At 45.4% G+C, this 18,665-nt stretch overlaps 1 protein-coding gene across 1 annotated transcript in view; it reads right to left on the reverse strand.

Moving 5' to 3' along the window:
* Rnaseh2b (ribonuclease H2 subunit B) overlaps nucleotides 1-18,665 on the reverse strand; it is a 41,321-nt gene that overhangs the window by 13,567 nt on the left and 9,089 nt on the right. Inside the window, exons 2-5 of the mRNA XM_032917955.1 lie at nucleotides 13,223-13,294; nucleotides 11,220-11,327; nucleotides 9,372-9,448; nucleotides 6,139-6,253 (exon numbers count right to left, since the gene is read on the reverse strand). Coding sequence (XP_032773846.1) covers nucleotides 6,139-6,253; nucleotides 9,372-9,448; nucleotides 11,220-11,327; nucleotides 13,223-13,294 — 372 coding nt within the window. The remainder of the gene's footprint in view (nucleotides 1-6,138; nucleotides 6,254-9,371; nucleotides 9,449-11,219; nucleotides 11,328-13,222; nucleotides 13,295-18,665) is intronic.

Here is an 18,665-nt window from a genome sequence, read left to right on the forward strand (position 1 = left end):
AGGCAGGCACTGAGCACTCAGCCACTCAACAAAGGCATACAGCTTAGTGACTCGTTAGAAGCTCCACTCACACCCTAAGAGACTTTCCAGAAACCCTCAGTGCTGAAGTCTCTCACGAAAGATTCGCCTCTGCCGTTCACTTCTTTTGTTCTGATCCCCAATATCCTAGAAGACCCCCCACTTCCTGAGCCCCTTGAGGTAGGCTCTCCTACCCAGACTGAGCTGCCTGTCTGGGTTTATGTATATCTAGTTCACATCATCACCTTGGACCCATCACGCTCAGGACCTCCTTCCTCCAATAGAAAGGAGTCGGGGATTCCTGAAGGGATTGCTGTGAACACAGCACACACAGATCACAGTACAGTGCCTGCCACAAACTAATTGGATAAGGAAAGACGGTGGCATCTGTAAATGGCAGCAGAAGGAACTGACAAGCTCTTTGCATTTATCTCCCTTGATGTAAGTACCTGCCATGCCAGGTATCTCGTTCATGATCTCCCAGAGGGGTCACGGAGACCCACAGGTCGAGAACCGCTGTTCTAGCGCGTCACAGAAATGGGCCATGCAGAGTGCGCTCAACAGTTTGTGAGCCACACATCCGTGCTCCTGTCTGCAGCAGCTCCCTCATCCGTGCTCCTGTCTGCAGCAGCTCCCTCATCCGTGCTCCTGTCTGCAGCAGCTCCCTCATCCGTGCTCCTGTCTGCAGCAGCTCCCTATCCGTGCTCCTGTCTGCAGCAGCTCCCTATCCGTGCTCCTGTCTGCAGCAGCTCCCTCACCCATGCTCCTGTCTGCAGCAGCTCCCTCACCCGTGCTCCTATCTGCAGCAGCTCCTCCTTAGTGCAGTAACGAGGAGGCTTGGAGACTCCGTCTGCTACCCAATCAGGAAGAGCCACAGATTTGATCTCCATTTGGGCTATTTTGGGATGGTTGCTATTTAAAACAAAACAAGCCAGAAAGGCCACGCCCTCCCTCAAATTGTTGCACTGACACACTTTAACATGTCTAGAAAAAAGAATTAGTAGAACTACTGAGTCACATGAAATTGTTGAGTGCCGTTAACTGTGCCTTAAAAAATATTTACTAGATGAAATACAAGATACACTCTTCTATACTGGTGGCTCCGGGTCTTAAGAAATGCTGGAATTCTTCTGGATCATACAGATTTTTGTCCTTTTTATTCCAGAAGTTAAATCATTTTTACTTTTGCATTTAACTCAATAAGCTACTTTGAGTTCCTTTCTCTACCAATGCCCATTACTTTCAAATGGACATATGGTTCAAAAGGCCCTCTCACACTGAACTTCTCAACACACACACACACACACACACACACACACACACACGCATGCACGCGCGCGCGCGCGCGCGCGCACACACGGAGCTGTTATCCGTAAGAGGTCTTGCATCCCAACACCTTGCTTACGCTAAGTCCACTGCTTTGTGGGTCCCTCAGGGTTTGAACACACACAGTACTGTCTATGAGGAAAGGCACTTTCACAGTGACTCTTCAATGGCCTGCTGTCTCTCTTCCTCATATTACTACTGAACCTTCTAAGACTCTGCCAAGATGAAACAGGGATGAAATCCTTATCCAAAGCTGGTCTAAAGGAGGACGTCTGTTTGGCCTTTTACCAGGATGATATAAGGAGTCCGTCACGACATCTCTATCAGAGTGAAACCGTTCACTTCAAATGGATTTCGTGGCTGCATTTGCCAACTGCCTTTTCTGTATTAACTCACACGATTGCAGCTTTTCTTTTATAATATACAATTTTGTGAACTGTCCAAACTTTCTGATGTCCAAAGGCATTAGCCTAATTTTCTTTTTATAAAAATTTGATTTTGGTATGGGGCCAGTTCAGATCTCATAAAATTTTAGTTTCACAGACTTCCTTCCTTATCTATTTGCTGAAAATGTCTGAGAAAATCGTCTTGTTCTGAGTATTATTCCTATGATAGTAAAATACAATTTACCACGAAGCCAACTAGTCTCTCTATCTAGAAAGTTTTTAACCTCATAAATTTACAGGTTAAATTCCTGTGATAGGCTATCCAATCCTAAGATATTGGTCTTCAACACATATGCATATGAGCCTCAAACCAAATGCCTCAACCAACGGTTTTACTCGTCATGCATGCATGTATGTGCATATCTATGAAGAAGAAGCCGTGCATTCGAGAGGGGATGGGGGACACAGAAGTTGGAGAGTGTTGGGTGGCAATGACATAAATAAGTACTCATGTATGGAAATCTAACGAACAAAAAACAAAAAAGAAGTAAACAAACAAACCCAACAACACACGCATGTACATCCGAAACGTAACACTCATGAACCAGTGAGCTGGACAATAGCTGGGTATGGTAGAAGGGTTTAGACTGGCCTAAAGCACCTTGAAAGACTGAGTTTACAAGATAAAGATGAGAACAGTAATTTTATGATTAAGTAACACGTTCAGTAATTGTGTAATTGGTGTGCAAACCTGAATTCCCCTGATGACTGGCCGAACAATCACCTCCAGCACATTTTCATCTCCACTTTCTCAAGGTTTCTCATAACCCAGGAGCTCACAGGCCCCTTCCCCTGCCTCCTGGGTTAGAACCTTGGCAAGTGCCTCTTCATTACATGCCCAGCTCAGAGCTTGTATGATGAAAAGGCATCTCAATCAAGGCTGAGTTCATGACCCTAGTCCTTCCCTGTGTCTTCGCTTTGCCTGGAAACATGTTCTGAGACCTGGAGTCAGTAACTAGAGCATCCCCACTGATAGTGTAGTCAGGGGACAGCCACTTGTAAAGGGACTGTGGCTGAGCTTATCCACAGGGGGAAATCAACACAAAAGATTCTTACATACGCACTGGACTAAACTGATATTTAACACCACAGACACTGAAACCTGCATCTAGGGCTGATACTCGTATAGATGGGAGAATCTGAGTAAATAAATACCAGAGAATAGAACCAAACACTAAATTTATAAGAAAGGAATCCAAACTTAAATAAGCAGGCGGTGTTTAACACAATTACTGAGGATGACCTGGAAGGGTACAATGCCTAAAAACCCTTGAATGCTCCTCTGCGGAGCGGAGATGACTCTCTTTCTCTCTGGCTCCCTTCTCTCTCCCCTTTTGCTACGTAAAAGGCAATTATCAGAAAAGAATACACCACCCAAATATTCTAGAAGAGTATCTTAGAGAATTACATGGCTGTAGGAGAGCAAGAACCATTATTACACATGTTCCAATCCTGTCTACATTCTTTGCCCTGTTAGTCATATTACGCTCTTTATCCTCGGGCTACAACAGTGACACGAATTAATATAAGAGTGATGATATAAAAAGCAAATGTCATGAATTGACACTGGACAGGCTCCCATAGCCAGGGCTAAGTGCAGAACCCGACATCCTGAAGATCTTCACGGGAACCATGCCGGTGGATAGTGCACTGTCTCTGTGCACACCCTTGCAGGAGCAAGGCCAGCAGCATGGACCCACTGATACATTTTGTTGGCAGGCTTTCTTTCAGAAGATGAAACCTTCCGGCATCCTTTTCCTTTCCAGTTTCTAATGTTTTGGTTTTGAGCTTTCTATTGTGTAAATTTATAGGCTATTTCATGACAGGAGGGTTGGTTAGTAAGAAACCCCCAAGTGTTCTATCTCTGGATGGCATTTAACTTGAATCACGTTGCCCTGCTTCACTGCCATTTAAACACAAAGAAAACCACTTGAGACTCTTGTTTTAGATGCTTGACTTTCTGGGTGCCGGTCTATGCGTTAGGCCATGTTGTGGCGTAAAGGGAACAGTGACAGAGGCTCACCTATGACATGACAGCTGGCTGACCTGGTGGGGTGGGGTGGGGTGCCACTCTAAGACACTCACTTGGAAGTGAATAGGGATGACAATCCTGTTACATGATATGGGTTTCTGAATTTTGATTCAAGATGAACATTTTAATTCAGAGCTAGTGACAGAAGTCTGCACACAAGTTAACCTCGCTTTTTTTTTTTTTGGTTCTTTTTTTTTCGGAGCTGGGGACCGAACCCAGGGCCTTGCGCTTCCTAGGTAAGCGCTCTACCACTGAGCTAAATCCCCAGCCCCTAACCTCGCTTTTGAACCCATACTACAGTGACAAACTGAAAACGACTTGTAACTCTTCCTCATTACTTTCGCATTCAAACGTGGTCACGGGAAGCTTCATTCACATCACCCACGAAAAGAGAGCTGTCCCCCCACGTACAGCATCACCGAGGATCTGTAGTGAGATGATTCTGACAACCTTGGTACCATATACCTCTCAGAGCCAAAATGGATCCTAAATGTGGCCACATAGGAATTAGCAGACCTTTTGGATGTAACGGTTAGTGTTTCTTGGAGTCATCGCTTCTTTGGTTCCAGAGGAAATGTCACAGTTGCCAGACCACCTGTAACCCTGAACTGCCCCTCAGCACGTTCTGCCTGGTGCCCACCCCTTTTCCTCACTTGGAAACTCTTAGGGCGATTGTTGAGATATTGACACCAAGTCTGCACAGTGCTTCTAATTCATCAAAGCACATTCGCAAATGAAATCATGATATGCCAGAAACTGCGGGATCCAGTAAAAGCAGCTAGAGGGAAGTTTATAGCTATAACTGCCTACGTTACAACCAACCAACCAACCACCCCACCCAGACCTCAGATATGTAACTCAATGGGGGACCTCAGGTCTTTAAAAAGAAGAAGCCAAACTTAAAATCATTGGACAGAAAGAAAGAATAAAGACCAGGGCAGGAATGAGTTAAATACAATTAAAAGAACTATATAAAGGATTGAGGAAATAAAATTTGACATGAAAAGATAATATTGACAATGACTTAGCCAAAATAACTAAAAGAAAAAGAAAAGAAAACCCAAAGTAATAAAATTAGAGGAGAAAAGAGACATGACAACATGCACCAAGGAAATTCAAAAGATGGTCACTTAGAAAACCTATATCCCAGTGCATTGGAAAATCCTAAAGAAATAGGTAAATTTTTAGATCTGTAGTGTTTACCAAAATTAAACCAAGACATATACACAACAGATATACAGTAAAAATTAATGTATAAGCAAGAGATTGCAGCAGTAATAAAATGTCTCCCAACCGAAACGCCCAGGGATCAGTTGCAGAATTTTCATTCTGTGCTAAAGGAGGAGCTTCAGTGTCCCCAACTCATTGCACAAGACTGAAAGAAGGAACCGTGCCAAAGTCATTTCATGAAGCCAGCACCTGACACCCAAACTGAGCAGGGGACACTCAACAAAAGGGACATTGTCGGACAGCAACGAGCGTGGGCCTAACAATTCTCAATGAAACACTTGTGAACCAAATCAACTGCGGATTAAAGACATCGTTCTTCATGAGCAAGTTAGCTTCACTCCACATGCAAGCTTTATTAAACATATGCAAGTCAGTAAGTTTAATACCAACATATAATAGACTCAAGAATAGAAACCACATGATCTTCTCAACAGATGCAGAGGGCCTCTGACAAATCCAACATCTTTTTATGAAGAAAAAAGAAGAATCTAGAGAGGACTATATTTCAGCACAGCAGAGGCCATGCATGGAAGATGACAACCAGTATTATACAAAATGGGGTAACCAGTATTATACAAAGTATTTCCTCTGAAATTGGGAGTGAGGTGAGTGTCCACTCTCTCTTCTTACTTATCAGTGCTTGACGTCTCAAAGTGCACGATCACTTGAATGGGAATGTCTTTACGAAGCCCATCACTACATGCGCCAACATGCACATTGCTCATTTCCTACTTTAGAACACCTGTGACTGGGACCTACCTCCCCAGCCTGCTTATCTGGTCCACATTGTCTCCTGGATGCCACTGGTGTATGTCTCCTGGGCTAGGCTGAGGCTGAAGCCCAGAGTCATTGACTCCCTCCCTCATGCGAGTACTGCTACATCACCAGATGCAGATGGTTCTGCACCAAAACAGCTGCTCCCCGCTAGCCCCACCCCACCGGCTCAGGCTCCCCTGCTCTTGCAAGTTGATGGCTGACTAAGCACCTTAGCGTCTCCAGAATATACTCTATCCCTTAACTCTCCCTATTGAAAACCTCACAGATCCGCACGACCACAGCCTGATTTCAAAGGCTTGTACACCATACCTTTTTCCTCTGTCACATGCTGAAGTAACTTCTCAAGCTCAGGAAATCTCAGCAGCAAAGTGCAATCTGGAAACTTGTCATCCACTACAACCTGATCCAAGGGCTGATACTTCCCCTGAAAGGAACATCTGAGTCAGTCAGGGGGCCAATAGTCCAGTCACAGAGCTTTCAAAAAAAGTGGACCATTCCACAGAAAATCTTTCCATTAGAACCTGAGCTCCTCATTCCACTGAAGGAGCCTCTAAACTGGGAAAGGTTCAAAGGCCAAGCCTGAGCTCTTCTTGTGAGGAGGGGGTTCCAAACAGCAAGCTAGCTCCCTTGAGGGTACAGTCACTGCGTGAAAAGAAAATCCCTGGAAAAACGGAGAGGAGGAGGAGGGAGGAGGGGAGGGGGAGAGGGAGGGGAGGGAGGGGAGGGGGAGGGAGGCAGAGGACAGAGAGGGACAGAGGAGGAAGAGAGAGGGAGAAGGGGAGGGAGGGGGAGGGGGAGGGAGGGGAGAGGGAGGGGAGGGAGGGAGGGGAGAGGGAGAGGGACAGGGACAGGGACAGGGACAGGGACAGGATGGAAAAGATGGTAAGATAGTGAGGACCATTTGAGGATGGTCCAGCTATTCCACATAAAAAAGAGACACCTTAGGACTCAAAGCAGAAGTTCCAATTGTCACTCAGGTCTAGAACAATCTCAGACCAGACCCAGCCATACATCTGCCTCCCTGTCTTCACTCCAGGGCTGAAGAAAAAAAAAAGCCTTCTATTCCAAAAAGAAAAATTCCCAAAGTGAATCCATTCCTCCAAGAGCCATCAGCTGAGGCTTCCAAATTAGACAGAAATAAAGGAAATGGCAGCTGAGACGTAAGTACAAAGACGACTCATGCAGGCTAAGACAGGCCAGACAGACAAGCTGGCACGGCCTGGCTGCTAGGAGTGAGCCACGCAGACATCTCAGGAGCACTTTCTCCTAACTTTACTGATGGCCGGGGAAAGCGTATCTGATGAAGACAGTCTGATTAGGGGGCCAGGCTCAGGAGCGGATGCCCTGTCTGTCCAGGTCCCACTCTGCCTCTCTGTTTCTGAGACCAAACTTCTAGAGACAGACAGTGTGACTGATTGATTTTCCCTGCTTTTCAAGGTGAATCCTCTTATTTCTTTCACAGTGCACTTGAGAACTTGTTATACTTTTCCATTAGGCTCTAAGAGGCCAGAAGTGCCTGACTGAAATGCTCTCCCGTCTAACCCAGACACCCCAGAGTTACAGTCTTTAGGTTTCTACTTGAAAACTTTGTTTCTTATGATCAACCAGTATTTTTATACTTAGCTGCTTTAAATAATACTGACACGGATGGCATTATAGTATTGGCAGAAGTTTTATTACTGCTATTATATTCCTATTTTCTTTGCCACATGTCCACAAAAGAACAAACCAAGAAATTTGTTTTAAATATAAGTTAATAAGAGTTGGTATGAAAGGCTGTGCAACAAGTCAAATCCAAAAGTGGGAACAACATTTTAATAACTAAATTAGATATGGCCCCGTGTAAATGTAGGGAAGAAACACTAGACACCCATGTGTTACACACCCAGGACTTAAGAAGAAAAGGCACAGAGGCTCAGGAGAGCATTCATTTGGCTTTACTCGGCCTCTGCCACCCTGAATTTAGCAGCTCCCAGAAGGCCAGGCTGAGGAGCACCAAACCCGGGTCTTGCTCTTAACAGGAGATGGGGAGGCAGTGCCGTGTGGTGAGCTGCAGGTGCTTGTCTCCCTGTCAGCTTCCCCTGGAGAACATCACCCTTGAGAACCAGCTGGAGTTTTCAAACTCATCCTCCCACGGCCTCCTGGCAACAGTCAGAAGCGTCCCTGTGGCTCAGAGGCATGAGTCTTAACTGACTACTGTGTGTGGACCCCAATATACTGGCCGCCATGGCAGCTCTCAGATAAGAGGAAAGTGGGTGAACAGGGGAGAGAAGAAAGTGTACAGAAAAAAATAGGAATAAGAGCTTGGGGTGAGTTTCGTGATTTTCAGTACTTATAACAACTTAATATAAAATTAATCTATAAAATAAAGTTTTAAGAATTTGGTTTAAACACAAAATAAAATGAAGCAGAATCATTTACTCTATATGCAGACATGAGAGTCCAAGAAACAGATTGTTCTATCTAAGCAGTTCAACAATACTCACTGACGCTGACTGACGGACACTTGAGTGTCCCCAGTTCTCCTTAAAGAAGTCCCCAAGCTCAAATCTATACTCATAACAATTCTAGGCGCTGCCTGCTCCCCCACCACGCTGACATGGTGCTGGTAGCTGAAATGACGTTGAGCACGATCGGGGTCCTTAGCTGGAGTTACGGCAGTGACACTGAAGTGCCCCAGCTTACGCCGTACTCTTACGGCTTTTAAATTGCCAGTGTCACTTAAGATATCCTTGGTCGGTGGGGCTAGAGAGACGGCTCAGAGGTCAAGAACATTTGTTGATCTTGCAGAGGATCTGGGTTCGGTTCCCAGGACGATGTGGGAGCTAACAGTTGCCTGCAGCTCCAGTTCCCAGGACAGTGATGCTGTCCTCTGGCATCCATGGGTACCAGGCACACATACACATAAAAGATGTCTACCTAACATACACACAAACAAAAACAAAAACAAACAACCAAACAAGTAAAAAACCCCGTATCTTCGCTCAAGTAGTAAAAGCAGTGACTTTTACTTAAATCTGGATCCTGAACGGCGTCTTCGCTGTGCTGTGTGAAGGAAGTGCACTTACCCAGAGTCTGCTTTGTACCACCTCGAGGCACAGATATTGTCGAGGAAAGCCCTAGACTGAGCCCTGAGAGAAAGAAGTGCTTTTGCTCTGGGTCTTCAAGTCCCAAAATCACACACATAAGTTCCCCATTAGTCAGCGTTTCCTAGGCAGAACTCAGTTTACCTATTTCTCACTCACCTAAGAAGGTAAATCTTTCCTTCCCAGCTGAATTCTTAACATTTTCACAACTAAGCACTTAGTGATAGGTTTTCATTGCTACTCTTGGCTACCACTGTGGTACAGAGTGGCAAGCTAGGCCACTGAGGTCACAGTAACCTGATAACCATCAAGGTGCTGCTTATTGGGGGAGGGGAGGGTTCTCTGACCCTCACTGGTACACGTGGGGCACCCATTCTAATGACCGAAGTGCACCTTGAAGAAGAGAAGCGGTGTCTTCTGCACCTCCTCTTCAAATGACCCGTGTGGGAAGCTCACCTCTTTGCCAGCCTTTATGAGATAGTGAAGGAGCAGAAATAAAGGGTCCATGGGTGTGGCGAAGTGGAGAAGGCCTCCTGCAGAAGAAAAGGAACAAAGAAAGGTGGGTGCCTTACAAGGACCACTGGGTCATCTCACCCCTCAGGTGAGTTGTATGTGAAACCCCACATTCAGACATTCTTCTTGTATTTGCCTGTGACACATCTGCCCGTGGGCAGCACGTGTAGCAGCTTGTCCTCTCCATCAGCAAACTCAGGTGTCAAGAAATACCGCCTTGGTTTAAATGCAAGTGTCTTTTCATTTCAACGTCAGAATCATTTTCTACAGGACTCACTGGAGAGGGGAGAAGAGTGGGGGAGCACATGTGGGGACGCGGAGAACTGTGAGTCAGAGAGCTCAGGAGGCCATGTCACCTGGTCTGTAAAACTACAGACCCACTATCTCCTGTGCATGAGGGTGAAGCCCTGGGAAAGCCCAGGATGCTCTGTGGCTTCTACTGTGGCTTGCGCTTGTGGACTGAGGGTGATGAGCAAGGCTCCCTGGGTAGTCCCCATCCCAGATGATGCCCTGCCCTCCAGACAGAACTCTGCCTCTTCCTCTCTCAGCCCCAGGGCCCTCCTTTCCACACTTGAGGAAAGGTGTGGTCATTAATGCAGCTCTAAGCAGTTCTTTGCCTCTCCCCAACCTTTTAATTTTGGTTTCAGGAAAGACAGGCACTTATCTTTAATATCTAACAAAGCAACCTATCTACACATGTAAGAAATACTAACCTAAATTGTGTCGATGTGTAGTAGGAAATAATCAATGTTATGATGCCACTTGACTACTCTGAAAAGCAGGTCGGCCAACAACCTATCGGACACTCCGAGCTCATTTTAGGTGACACTTCCATGATCTGCGGGAAATGGGCCCAGTTTCTGATCTGGATGACAACCTCCTGGTAGCCAGGACTAACAAAATGAAATCAAACTGTTCTCCGTCCACGCTCCATCATGGCCTCCCTACGTTTTCCAGCCTCCAGCTGATGCTCTGCTACCATCAGCCAAGGCCAGCTAAGCGGGCCAGGCCAGAAGCTGGCGCTCTCAGTACTACCTCAGAGTAGGCACAGCTACAACAACGGACAGGGACAGTGTACCTCCCACCTCCAGAGCTATGCAGAAACTACATTTCATTTCCAAAAAGAAATTAGGTTTATCCCTTATTTTTATTTATGAATGTGTGTATCTGCATGTACACTTGAATACAGTGACCCACAGAAGTCTAAGAGGGTAGCATTGGATCTCCTGGAGGGAGGGGGAGGTACCATGGAGGTCTTCCTCCCCCCATTGTCTTTCTCTCTCTCCCTCCCTTGCTCCCCACCCCCACCCTCTGGTCGGTTCTTGGCCATGAATCCAGTGGTTTTCCCACATGGTTCCACCATGAACTCATAACACGGAATGAACTAGCACAAGAAACTGCAGACTGAAACCTCCAAACTGAACCACAGAGCAACTTCTCCTCTGAAGAGTGGACAGTCTAGGGTGGGCATTGACTATACAACGGTGACAGGAAAAGCAGAGGAACCTTCTGTTTCAAAAGTCGTTACATTCTAGTATGTTTTAGATTGTGTCAGGTGCTAGAGGAAATGTTAAAGGTTCCTCTAAAGGAACCGTCTCCGATCAACCCAGCCTGCACTCCACGGCACACGCCATCTCCATCCTGCGGAGTTGTTGGTGTTGGCATTTTAGGAGATAAGTCAGAACTGTCCGTTTAACACGTGACAACCTGACTCCGCTTCACTCGATCCAAACCCTTTCCGATACCCAGCAAGGCTCCCCACTTACACACTCCATAAAATTTGTCACTTACCTGATTGAACTGACTGATTTATAAACCAAGAATGGTGTTTTTCCTTGAAAACTTTTATTTCAAAGAGCTTCTGTAGACACGCATCAATTAAGTAAGTGGCTCCTTCCCCTGTAACACAGGTGGATTTAGTACTCGTCACTTTTCACAGACACACAAACAGACATAAACACACACAGACACGCACAGCAAAAGTCTGTCAACAGTTCGGAGGAACGCTCCCAACAGGAAGCTTAGCATGCGGAGTCATGCCTTATGCTAGCAGACGCCAAGGCAAGCTGATGGATATTAGGCATAGACATTGAGTTCAGCTCCATAATCCTCACTGAACTGAAACTACCAAAGTGAAATGCACACGTCTCCTAAAGGTTCACGCAGATGTGTGAGCTCGTGCCTGGGTCTGTCCCTATGCCAGCACATAGCTCCCTATACATGGGAGCAAAGACTGGGAACAAACCCTCAGATGCCACCGGCCACTCTATTGAGAAAGGGAAGGACGCTCTTCAAGCTTAGTCAACCGGATATGATTATCCATTCTATTCCTTTAAAACTGGGGCAGGGAGGGGAGAGCTAAGGTCAGCTCAGTCAGAGGTAGAGCACTTGCCCAACATGCGCCAGGTCTGGGATTCAATCCTCAGCAAATCAGATGTGTGGGAAGAGGAGGGGTGAAGGCTGTGCATACCTGAGGTTTTCCCTCAACTCAGGGCCTGTGTGGTAGGGGAAGGTGGGCAGAAGGTATGCATAGATGTTTTACCCCTCAACCCATGACATCACTTTCTGGAGCAATCTCTGGAATCTCTGGCATCACATGCTGAGTGGGACATGGAGAAGTTAGTTACGTAACCCTTAGTTAAGCCTCCGTGCTTATCTGTATATGGAGCAATACTGAGTCCACCTCAGGTGTTTTGTGAGGACTGAAAAAAATGAAAATAGCTGTACATTTATGCAATATGTAGGACACGGCCAGTGCTCAGCCCAGCCCTTATTTAACAGCCATGAAAATAAAACACGAGTGCCCGTGTCTGTGCCCATCTAGATGGAATCTGAATGCAGAGGAAGCAGCTTCTCTGGCTAAAAGCTTTAGAACAGGGTCGCCTAGAGCTTCTCCCAGATCCCTCCTCCCTGCTCTGGCTGTCCCAGTCCTGCGGCTCAACAGGCATATTCAATTTCACTTGGAGGAAAGATACTAGAGGAAGGGGCAGGCTGTTTGATTTTGTTCTGTTCTGTTTCACTCTCTCTGCTTTACACATCTTTCCAACAAAACACTGCCTCATTCTCTGTGCAGCTACACAGTCAGTCGCCAGTGACTTTGAGGCATCAGGGGGATACTCAGATCCTTAAAAGTCAACAGAAGGGAACTCTTGTGTCACCAAGTGGCTGAGTGCACTGTAATACTTGAAATTAGACAATAAAACTGAAAATGTGCAGAATATAAAATTAAAATGAACTTACCTTTCCCATATGCAATGATTTTAATAAAAGAAAAACCATTGGTGTGTGTGTGCGCGTGTGTGTGCGTGTGTGTGCGTGTGCGTGTGTGTGTGTGGTGGGAGGGGGTATCCTTTTTGGTCAGAGTGAAAGAACCACCAAAAGGGAGCAGCCAGACCCTGTCAGAGACAGTCTTCTGCACTTGCACTCTGGTTCTCTACTGCACACCACGACATGAGCACAATAAACGCAGGCTAGTGTTGGGTGAGCGCTCCTAGAAGAGCTGGCACGAGAAAGCCAAGGAAAACCAATCCGTTCCCAGAAAGAACACAAACACGCTACTTCTCTATGTCGCTAGCATTTCTAATGACCGCATTCTGTGGAAGGAAACTAGAAAAAAGATGTTCTTCGCAGTGTTTATCGTGGTTTATCTTGGAAAATTAATCAGCTTGGATTTTCACTGCAGGATGCCGTCTTAAGTTAGTTCAAGAGGACACCCAGGCAGGCGAGCACTGCAGTCTGCACAGGGCAGAAACACTCAAAGTCGGATGAGAGCGGACGGAGGCGGAGAGACCCACCTGAGTGCGGGTTGACCAGCTTTACAAACAGGAGGCCGCTCTTCGACTTCCTCGAGGCATCTTTTAAATATTCTGAAAGGAAACGGTGAGTGGGAAATTTAAAGGCGCTTTCTCTGCCGTGCCCTCACTTTATCCCGTTTTCCATTGTTCCACTCATTCAATTTCTTTCTAAAAATTTCGCATTTATGAGCTGTGTGATCCTCAGAAAATAACTATTCTCAATGTAAGCTACGGTGAATAGAAGTAGGTTTAATTTACCTCTAGGGGAAGGGATGAGGGGCAGGCCCTAGAGTCAGATGTCCTAAGCTTTGTCACCTACATAAGGACACCCTAGGAAGGTGGTCAAGGGACACATCCCACCTACATAAGGACACCCCAGGAAGCTGGTCAAGGGACACATCCCACCTACATAAGTGGTGGTCCCACCCCAGGAAGGTGGTCAAGGCACAAGCCCATCTACATAAGACACCCAGAGAGGTCTCGGTGAGGAACTTGGCTTATTCTCTTTGCCCTGCCCAGTCCATACACACACAGGCACACAAGCAGGTTCAAACATTGGCTTAGCCAGAAACAGAACACAATGGCCTCTTGAGCTAACAGTAGTGGGCTTGCTGCTCTGGCTTACTTCCTTGAGAGGGTTTCTGGGCCCTGCGGCAATGGATCGACGGGAAGCCTAGCTGAGTTGGAGGTGACGTGATAGAGCAGAGAGCTCCAAAGACAGGAAGGTGGTGGAGTCCACGTCCAAGGAGGCTGATAAAAATCTGATCCACATGTGTGCAGCAGGGCCTTTCTGAGTATTCACTGGGAAACTGCGCTTCACTTCCACATGCACAGGAGACACTCTCCATGGAAAGCAGAGATCTCAATTCACACTCATTTCCTCTATTCTTCATGATGCCAAGACATTAAATGGTAGAACATTCAGCAGGTTCTTGGAAGGAAGCAATGACTACTCATGAGTGACCGCTGCTAAGATCTTGTCACACTAATTAAAAAGCAACAGCTAAAGACCCAACTCAGTTTGCCAAGTGACTTATTTTTGAAGTCCAAAAACACGTAAGGATACAAAAAATATTCATCACCGCAAAAGGTAAATTCACGTCTGGCACTTAATCAAATATGATTAGCTATCCAAAGATATAGACAAGTATGGTCCATGATGAGAGGTGGGGAAAAGGCTGCAAAAGAGATTTATATTATAGAGAAGCAAAGGAAAACGGCATAGAAACATGTCTCATGCACAAAATGCTAAAGGGACAGAAGACTTTGAAATGATCTAAATTGAAATGCTCGAGAAGAAAAGCCCAAGAATAGCAGAAGATAAATGAACTTGAAGATTTGGTAACAATAAATGCTCCAAACGCATACAAACAAACAAACAAACAAACAAACAGACAAACCCATCTATGAGTCAGCTTCAAATCTCCTATGTGTGTGACAGAAGCTTTCAAAAGAGGGAAATAAGATGACAAGCATATCTATCTGAAAAAGCACATGAGAAATGTTTCCAATTTGAGGAAAACTATAAATTTACACATCCAGGAAACTCGGTGACCCCAAAGCACACAAGGGAAAAATAAAACAAAAAAAACCCCAAAAACCTAAAACCAATAGTTCAAAGCCAATAATAAAAAGAAAAATCTTAAAAGTAGCCCAGGGAGGTGGTAGAGGTGGTGGTGATGGTGGTGGTGGTGGTGGTGGTGGTGTGTGTGTGTGTGTGTAAGTGTGCACATGCTTGTGCAAGGCCAAGGATGACAGCTAAGCATATGAAAACAACACAAGCCAGAAGACAATCCAGAGACATCCATAGAGTGAACCACCATAACTATAAAGAAACTACCTTTAGAAAAGGAGGGTGGGAAATGAAACTTCAGACACACAAGAGCTGGAAAAACAAACAGGAACACACACACACACACACACACACACACAATATCACACATAGAGTGAACCACCATAACTATAAAGAAACTACATTTAGAAAAGGAGGGTGGGAAATGAAACTTCAGACACACAAGAACTGGAAAAAAAAAAAACACACACACACACACACACACACACACACAATATCCATAGAGTGAACCACCATAACTATAAAGAAACTACCTTTAGAAAAGGAGGGTGGGAAATGAAACTTCAGACATACAAGAACTGGGAAAAAAAAACAAAACAGGAACACACACACACACACACACACACACACACACACACACACACCCCACAAGGAACGCTAAGGGAGATCCTTCTGGCAGAAGGATCATGAAACCAGATGCAGGAATCTAAAAAGGAGAATGAATGACTAATAAAGCGGAGTTGTTCTTATTCTACTCTCTTTAAGGATTGTTGACTGCTTAAGTTAAAGTAATTCAGAGAAGTGTTTACACATATGGACACAGAAAATGTATGACATCAGCTTGAGTCCAGAAGAGAGGTAAGGATAACATCTTGTGAGTTTCCTGGGCCATTTGTGAAGTGATAAGGTTGACACAACCAATTAAATGTGTACAAGGAACCCTATGGCAGTCACTAAAATTATAAAACCCCAAGACTGTCACAAACAAGACAGAAAAGGAGATGAAACTGAACAGTAAAGAACGCTCCTTTAACTAAAAAGAAAGAGGGCGAACAGACACAAAGAACATGCATGATAAACGAGAAACAGCGGGACAGCAGATCCAACCCCAGCTACATCAGTAATCACATCCACATGGCAGTGGTCTGAACATCGAGGCGATAAGCAGAACTCAGACCGAAACCACACGTAGACAGAAAGAAGAATGGTAATAAAGAGAAGCAGATGCTAACAGACCTCACCGGGGAACTTTAAAAAAAATCACTCTGTAACGACTGAAGGGTCACTTAACTAAGAAGTCGTGACACTCCTAAATGCTTCCTCACCAAACCCAAGCTGCAGAACAGGCAAAGCACACACAGACAGGAAGCTCTGGACACCTCACCCTGACAGGTGCTAACCTGCCCCCCAGCTCCCCGAGTCTGGTACATACAGAGAGCGGTGCAGGTTCAACGGTCAGAACTGGGTAAGAATCTTGCTGGCATGACACGTCTAGACTGAAATGTAACTAGAAAGTTTGGTCCTGTTAGAACTTCCTAAAATATCAAAGTTGCCCACCCGCTGTTTCCTGCCCAGCGAGGACGACTCACCTCCCTGTGTCTGAGGCACAGGAAAGCCTTCCCCACACAGCTTCCTCATGCCTCACCACAATGGCAGACCCTTCACTGGAGACTTGAATTATTTTGACTACTTATTTTTATCATGGAGAAAACAGTTTTGAGTGTTTTCTCTTCCAGCTTCCCCATTCCTCCAGAGTACCAAATAATTAAGCATTAAAACACCAGGTCAAATAAACAAAACCATTGCTAGAACTGCTCGGAAAGCAACAGTGTTTTTATCTTTGCCACAAAGAACAGTGAGATGTGTAGTGGAGAGATCTTCAGGACATCTGCAGCTACAGAGCACAACCAGATAGTCAGGACGCCACGCCCACCATGCTGACATTCTCTGTGAACAAAGACCGGACACACCAAGATGTCTAGTTTGTGGGAAAGTGATATTTCCTCGCGCAACAACTCACTGCTGGACTGAATCAACACGAAATCAACTCCAAATGGGCTAGAATGTTCGCATGTGAAATTACCATTAGCAAATACCTGTGATTTGGTCTGATCAAAGATTTTCTGGGATCTAATTCCAAAAGTGCAGGCAACAAAGGCCAAGATAACAGGTGGGATTACGTCACACAAAAGCTTCTCCACAGCAATCAGAGAACGATCAAAAGAAGAGAAGAGCAGTCCTTGGAGAGGTTAATTGCTGTGTTCCCCAAGAACTTAGATGCTGATATAAAAATGAAGTTTTTTTATATACTGTAGAGGTTTCAAAAATAAATATATTTCCTCTAAACTAGAAAAAAAAATCAGGCAATGATGTTTTGGCTGACCAAAGATCCTAACAAGAAATTCACAATGGCAAATGCCACCAGGATCCAGCCTCTGGCTCCCTCTCCACCGCCCAGTTGGCCGTTCATAAACTTGTTGCTGGATCGCATGCAGGCACAGCAGGATGAACAGCAGCCCTCCAGTCCTGAGCCCCCTTCTTCCTCAGCTGTTCCTGTTCTGTTCATTTTATGCTGCTCTTCCCTGTGCTGGTGCGGGCTGGGAACACAAACAGAAAGCTTTTCCCCAGCACACCCGACCCTGTCTACTTCTCCTCTTCTGGTCCCTCACCGTTATCGTCTAGTCCCTGTTGGCTTGAGAAGGACCCACCTGCTGCAACCTGGCGGCCCAGGTACAGAACTGCATTAGGCAAAGGAAATGAGGAGCGTTCCATTAACTGGAGTAAACTTTCCTAGTAAGCACAGGTAAAATACATTTTAATGATATATGTTATTTACCCAAAAGACTTTCAAGGCACCACACACATAAGAAATATGCTGCCACAACGTTGTCTGTGGCTTTTTATCAGATGGAGACAGTTCCCTGTCCTTAAACTGCTGAGGACTTGCCTCAGGAAAGGGTGCTGGACTTTGTAAAATGCTCCTCCTGTGGCTGAAATGACGTTTGTTTTTTTTACCCTATCAGAGGCTGAAATGACATTTGGTTTTTTTACCCTATCATTGGCTGAAATGACGTTTGGTTTTTACCCTATCAGAGGCTGAAATGACGTTTGGTTTTTACCCTATCAGCAGGGCATATTTCACAATTTGACTCAGTCTTTTCTTTCTGAATAAATTCTACTTGCTCATACGTAAGTTCTCCTCCTGGATTTATTTGCTAGTTGTTTAGGGTTTTGAATTCATGTGCATAAACTATGAACTGGCTTGCCCTGCAGTGCCTCTGCCTGCTTTTCAGGGTAATACTCACGGACTGAGCTGGGAAGTATGCCTCCTTTTCCTATTTTTAAAAAGTCTTCACAGAATTGATCTTATTTTTCAGTGTCTAATAGAATTCTCCAGTGGGGCCATCAGGAACTGGGCTTTTTCTGTGGAAAACGGGCTACTAATTTAACGTCTTCACTGTGGTCTCTTCAGATCTCTTTCTTGGGATCTGATTTTGTAATGTTTCTCCAGGAATCTATCAGTCTCATCTACAATACCCATGTCAGCCCTATAATCCCTTCCCATTTCTGTAAGGTCAGTAGCAATGTTCCCTTTTTCATTGCTGACCTAATTTCCTTTCCCTCCCTGGGTCAGTTTGGCTAACGATCTGTTAACTGTTCTCCATCTTTCAAAAGGAGCCAACTTCTGCCTTGCTGACGTTTCTGGTGCCTGGCTCTGTATTTCTCTCTTCTATGCCCACATTTACTTCCTCCCTTCTGCCTTGCTGTGCGGCTAGTGGTGGAAGGTGAGGTCCCTGGCCCCAAGGTCTTTCTACTTTATTAATTTCATAATGTGCAGCTGTGTATCTTCCTGTCTAAGCACTGTCATGG

Source organism: Rattus rattus, chromosome 12 (genome assembly GCF_011064425.1).
Source record: "Rattus rattus isolate New Zealand chromosome 12, Rrattus_CSIRO_v1, whole genome shotgun sequence".
Lineage (NCBI taxonomy): Eukaryota > Metazoa > Chordata > Mammalia > Rodentia > Muridae > Rattus > Rattus rattus.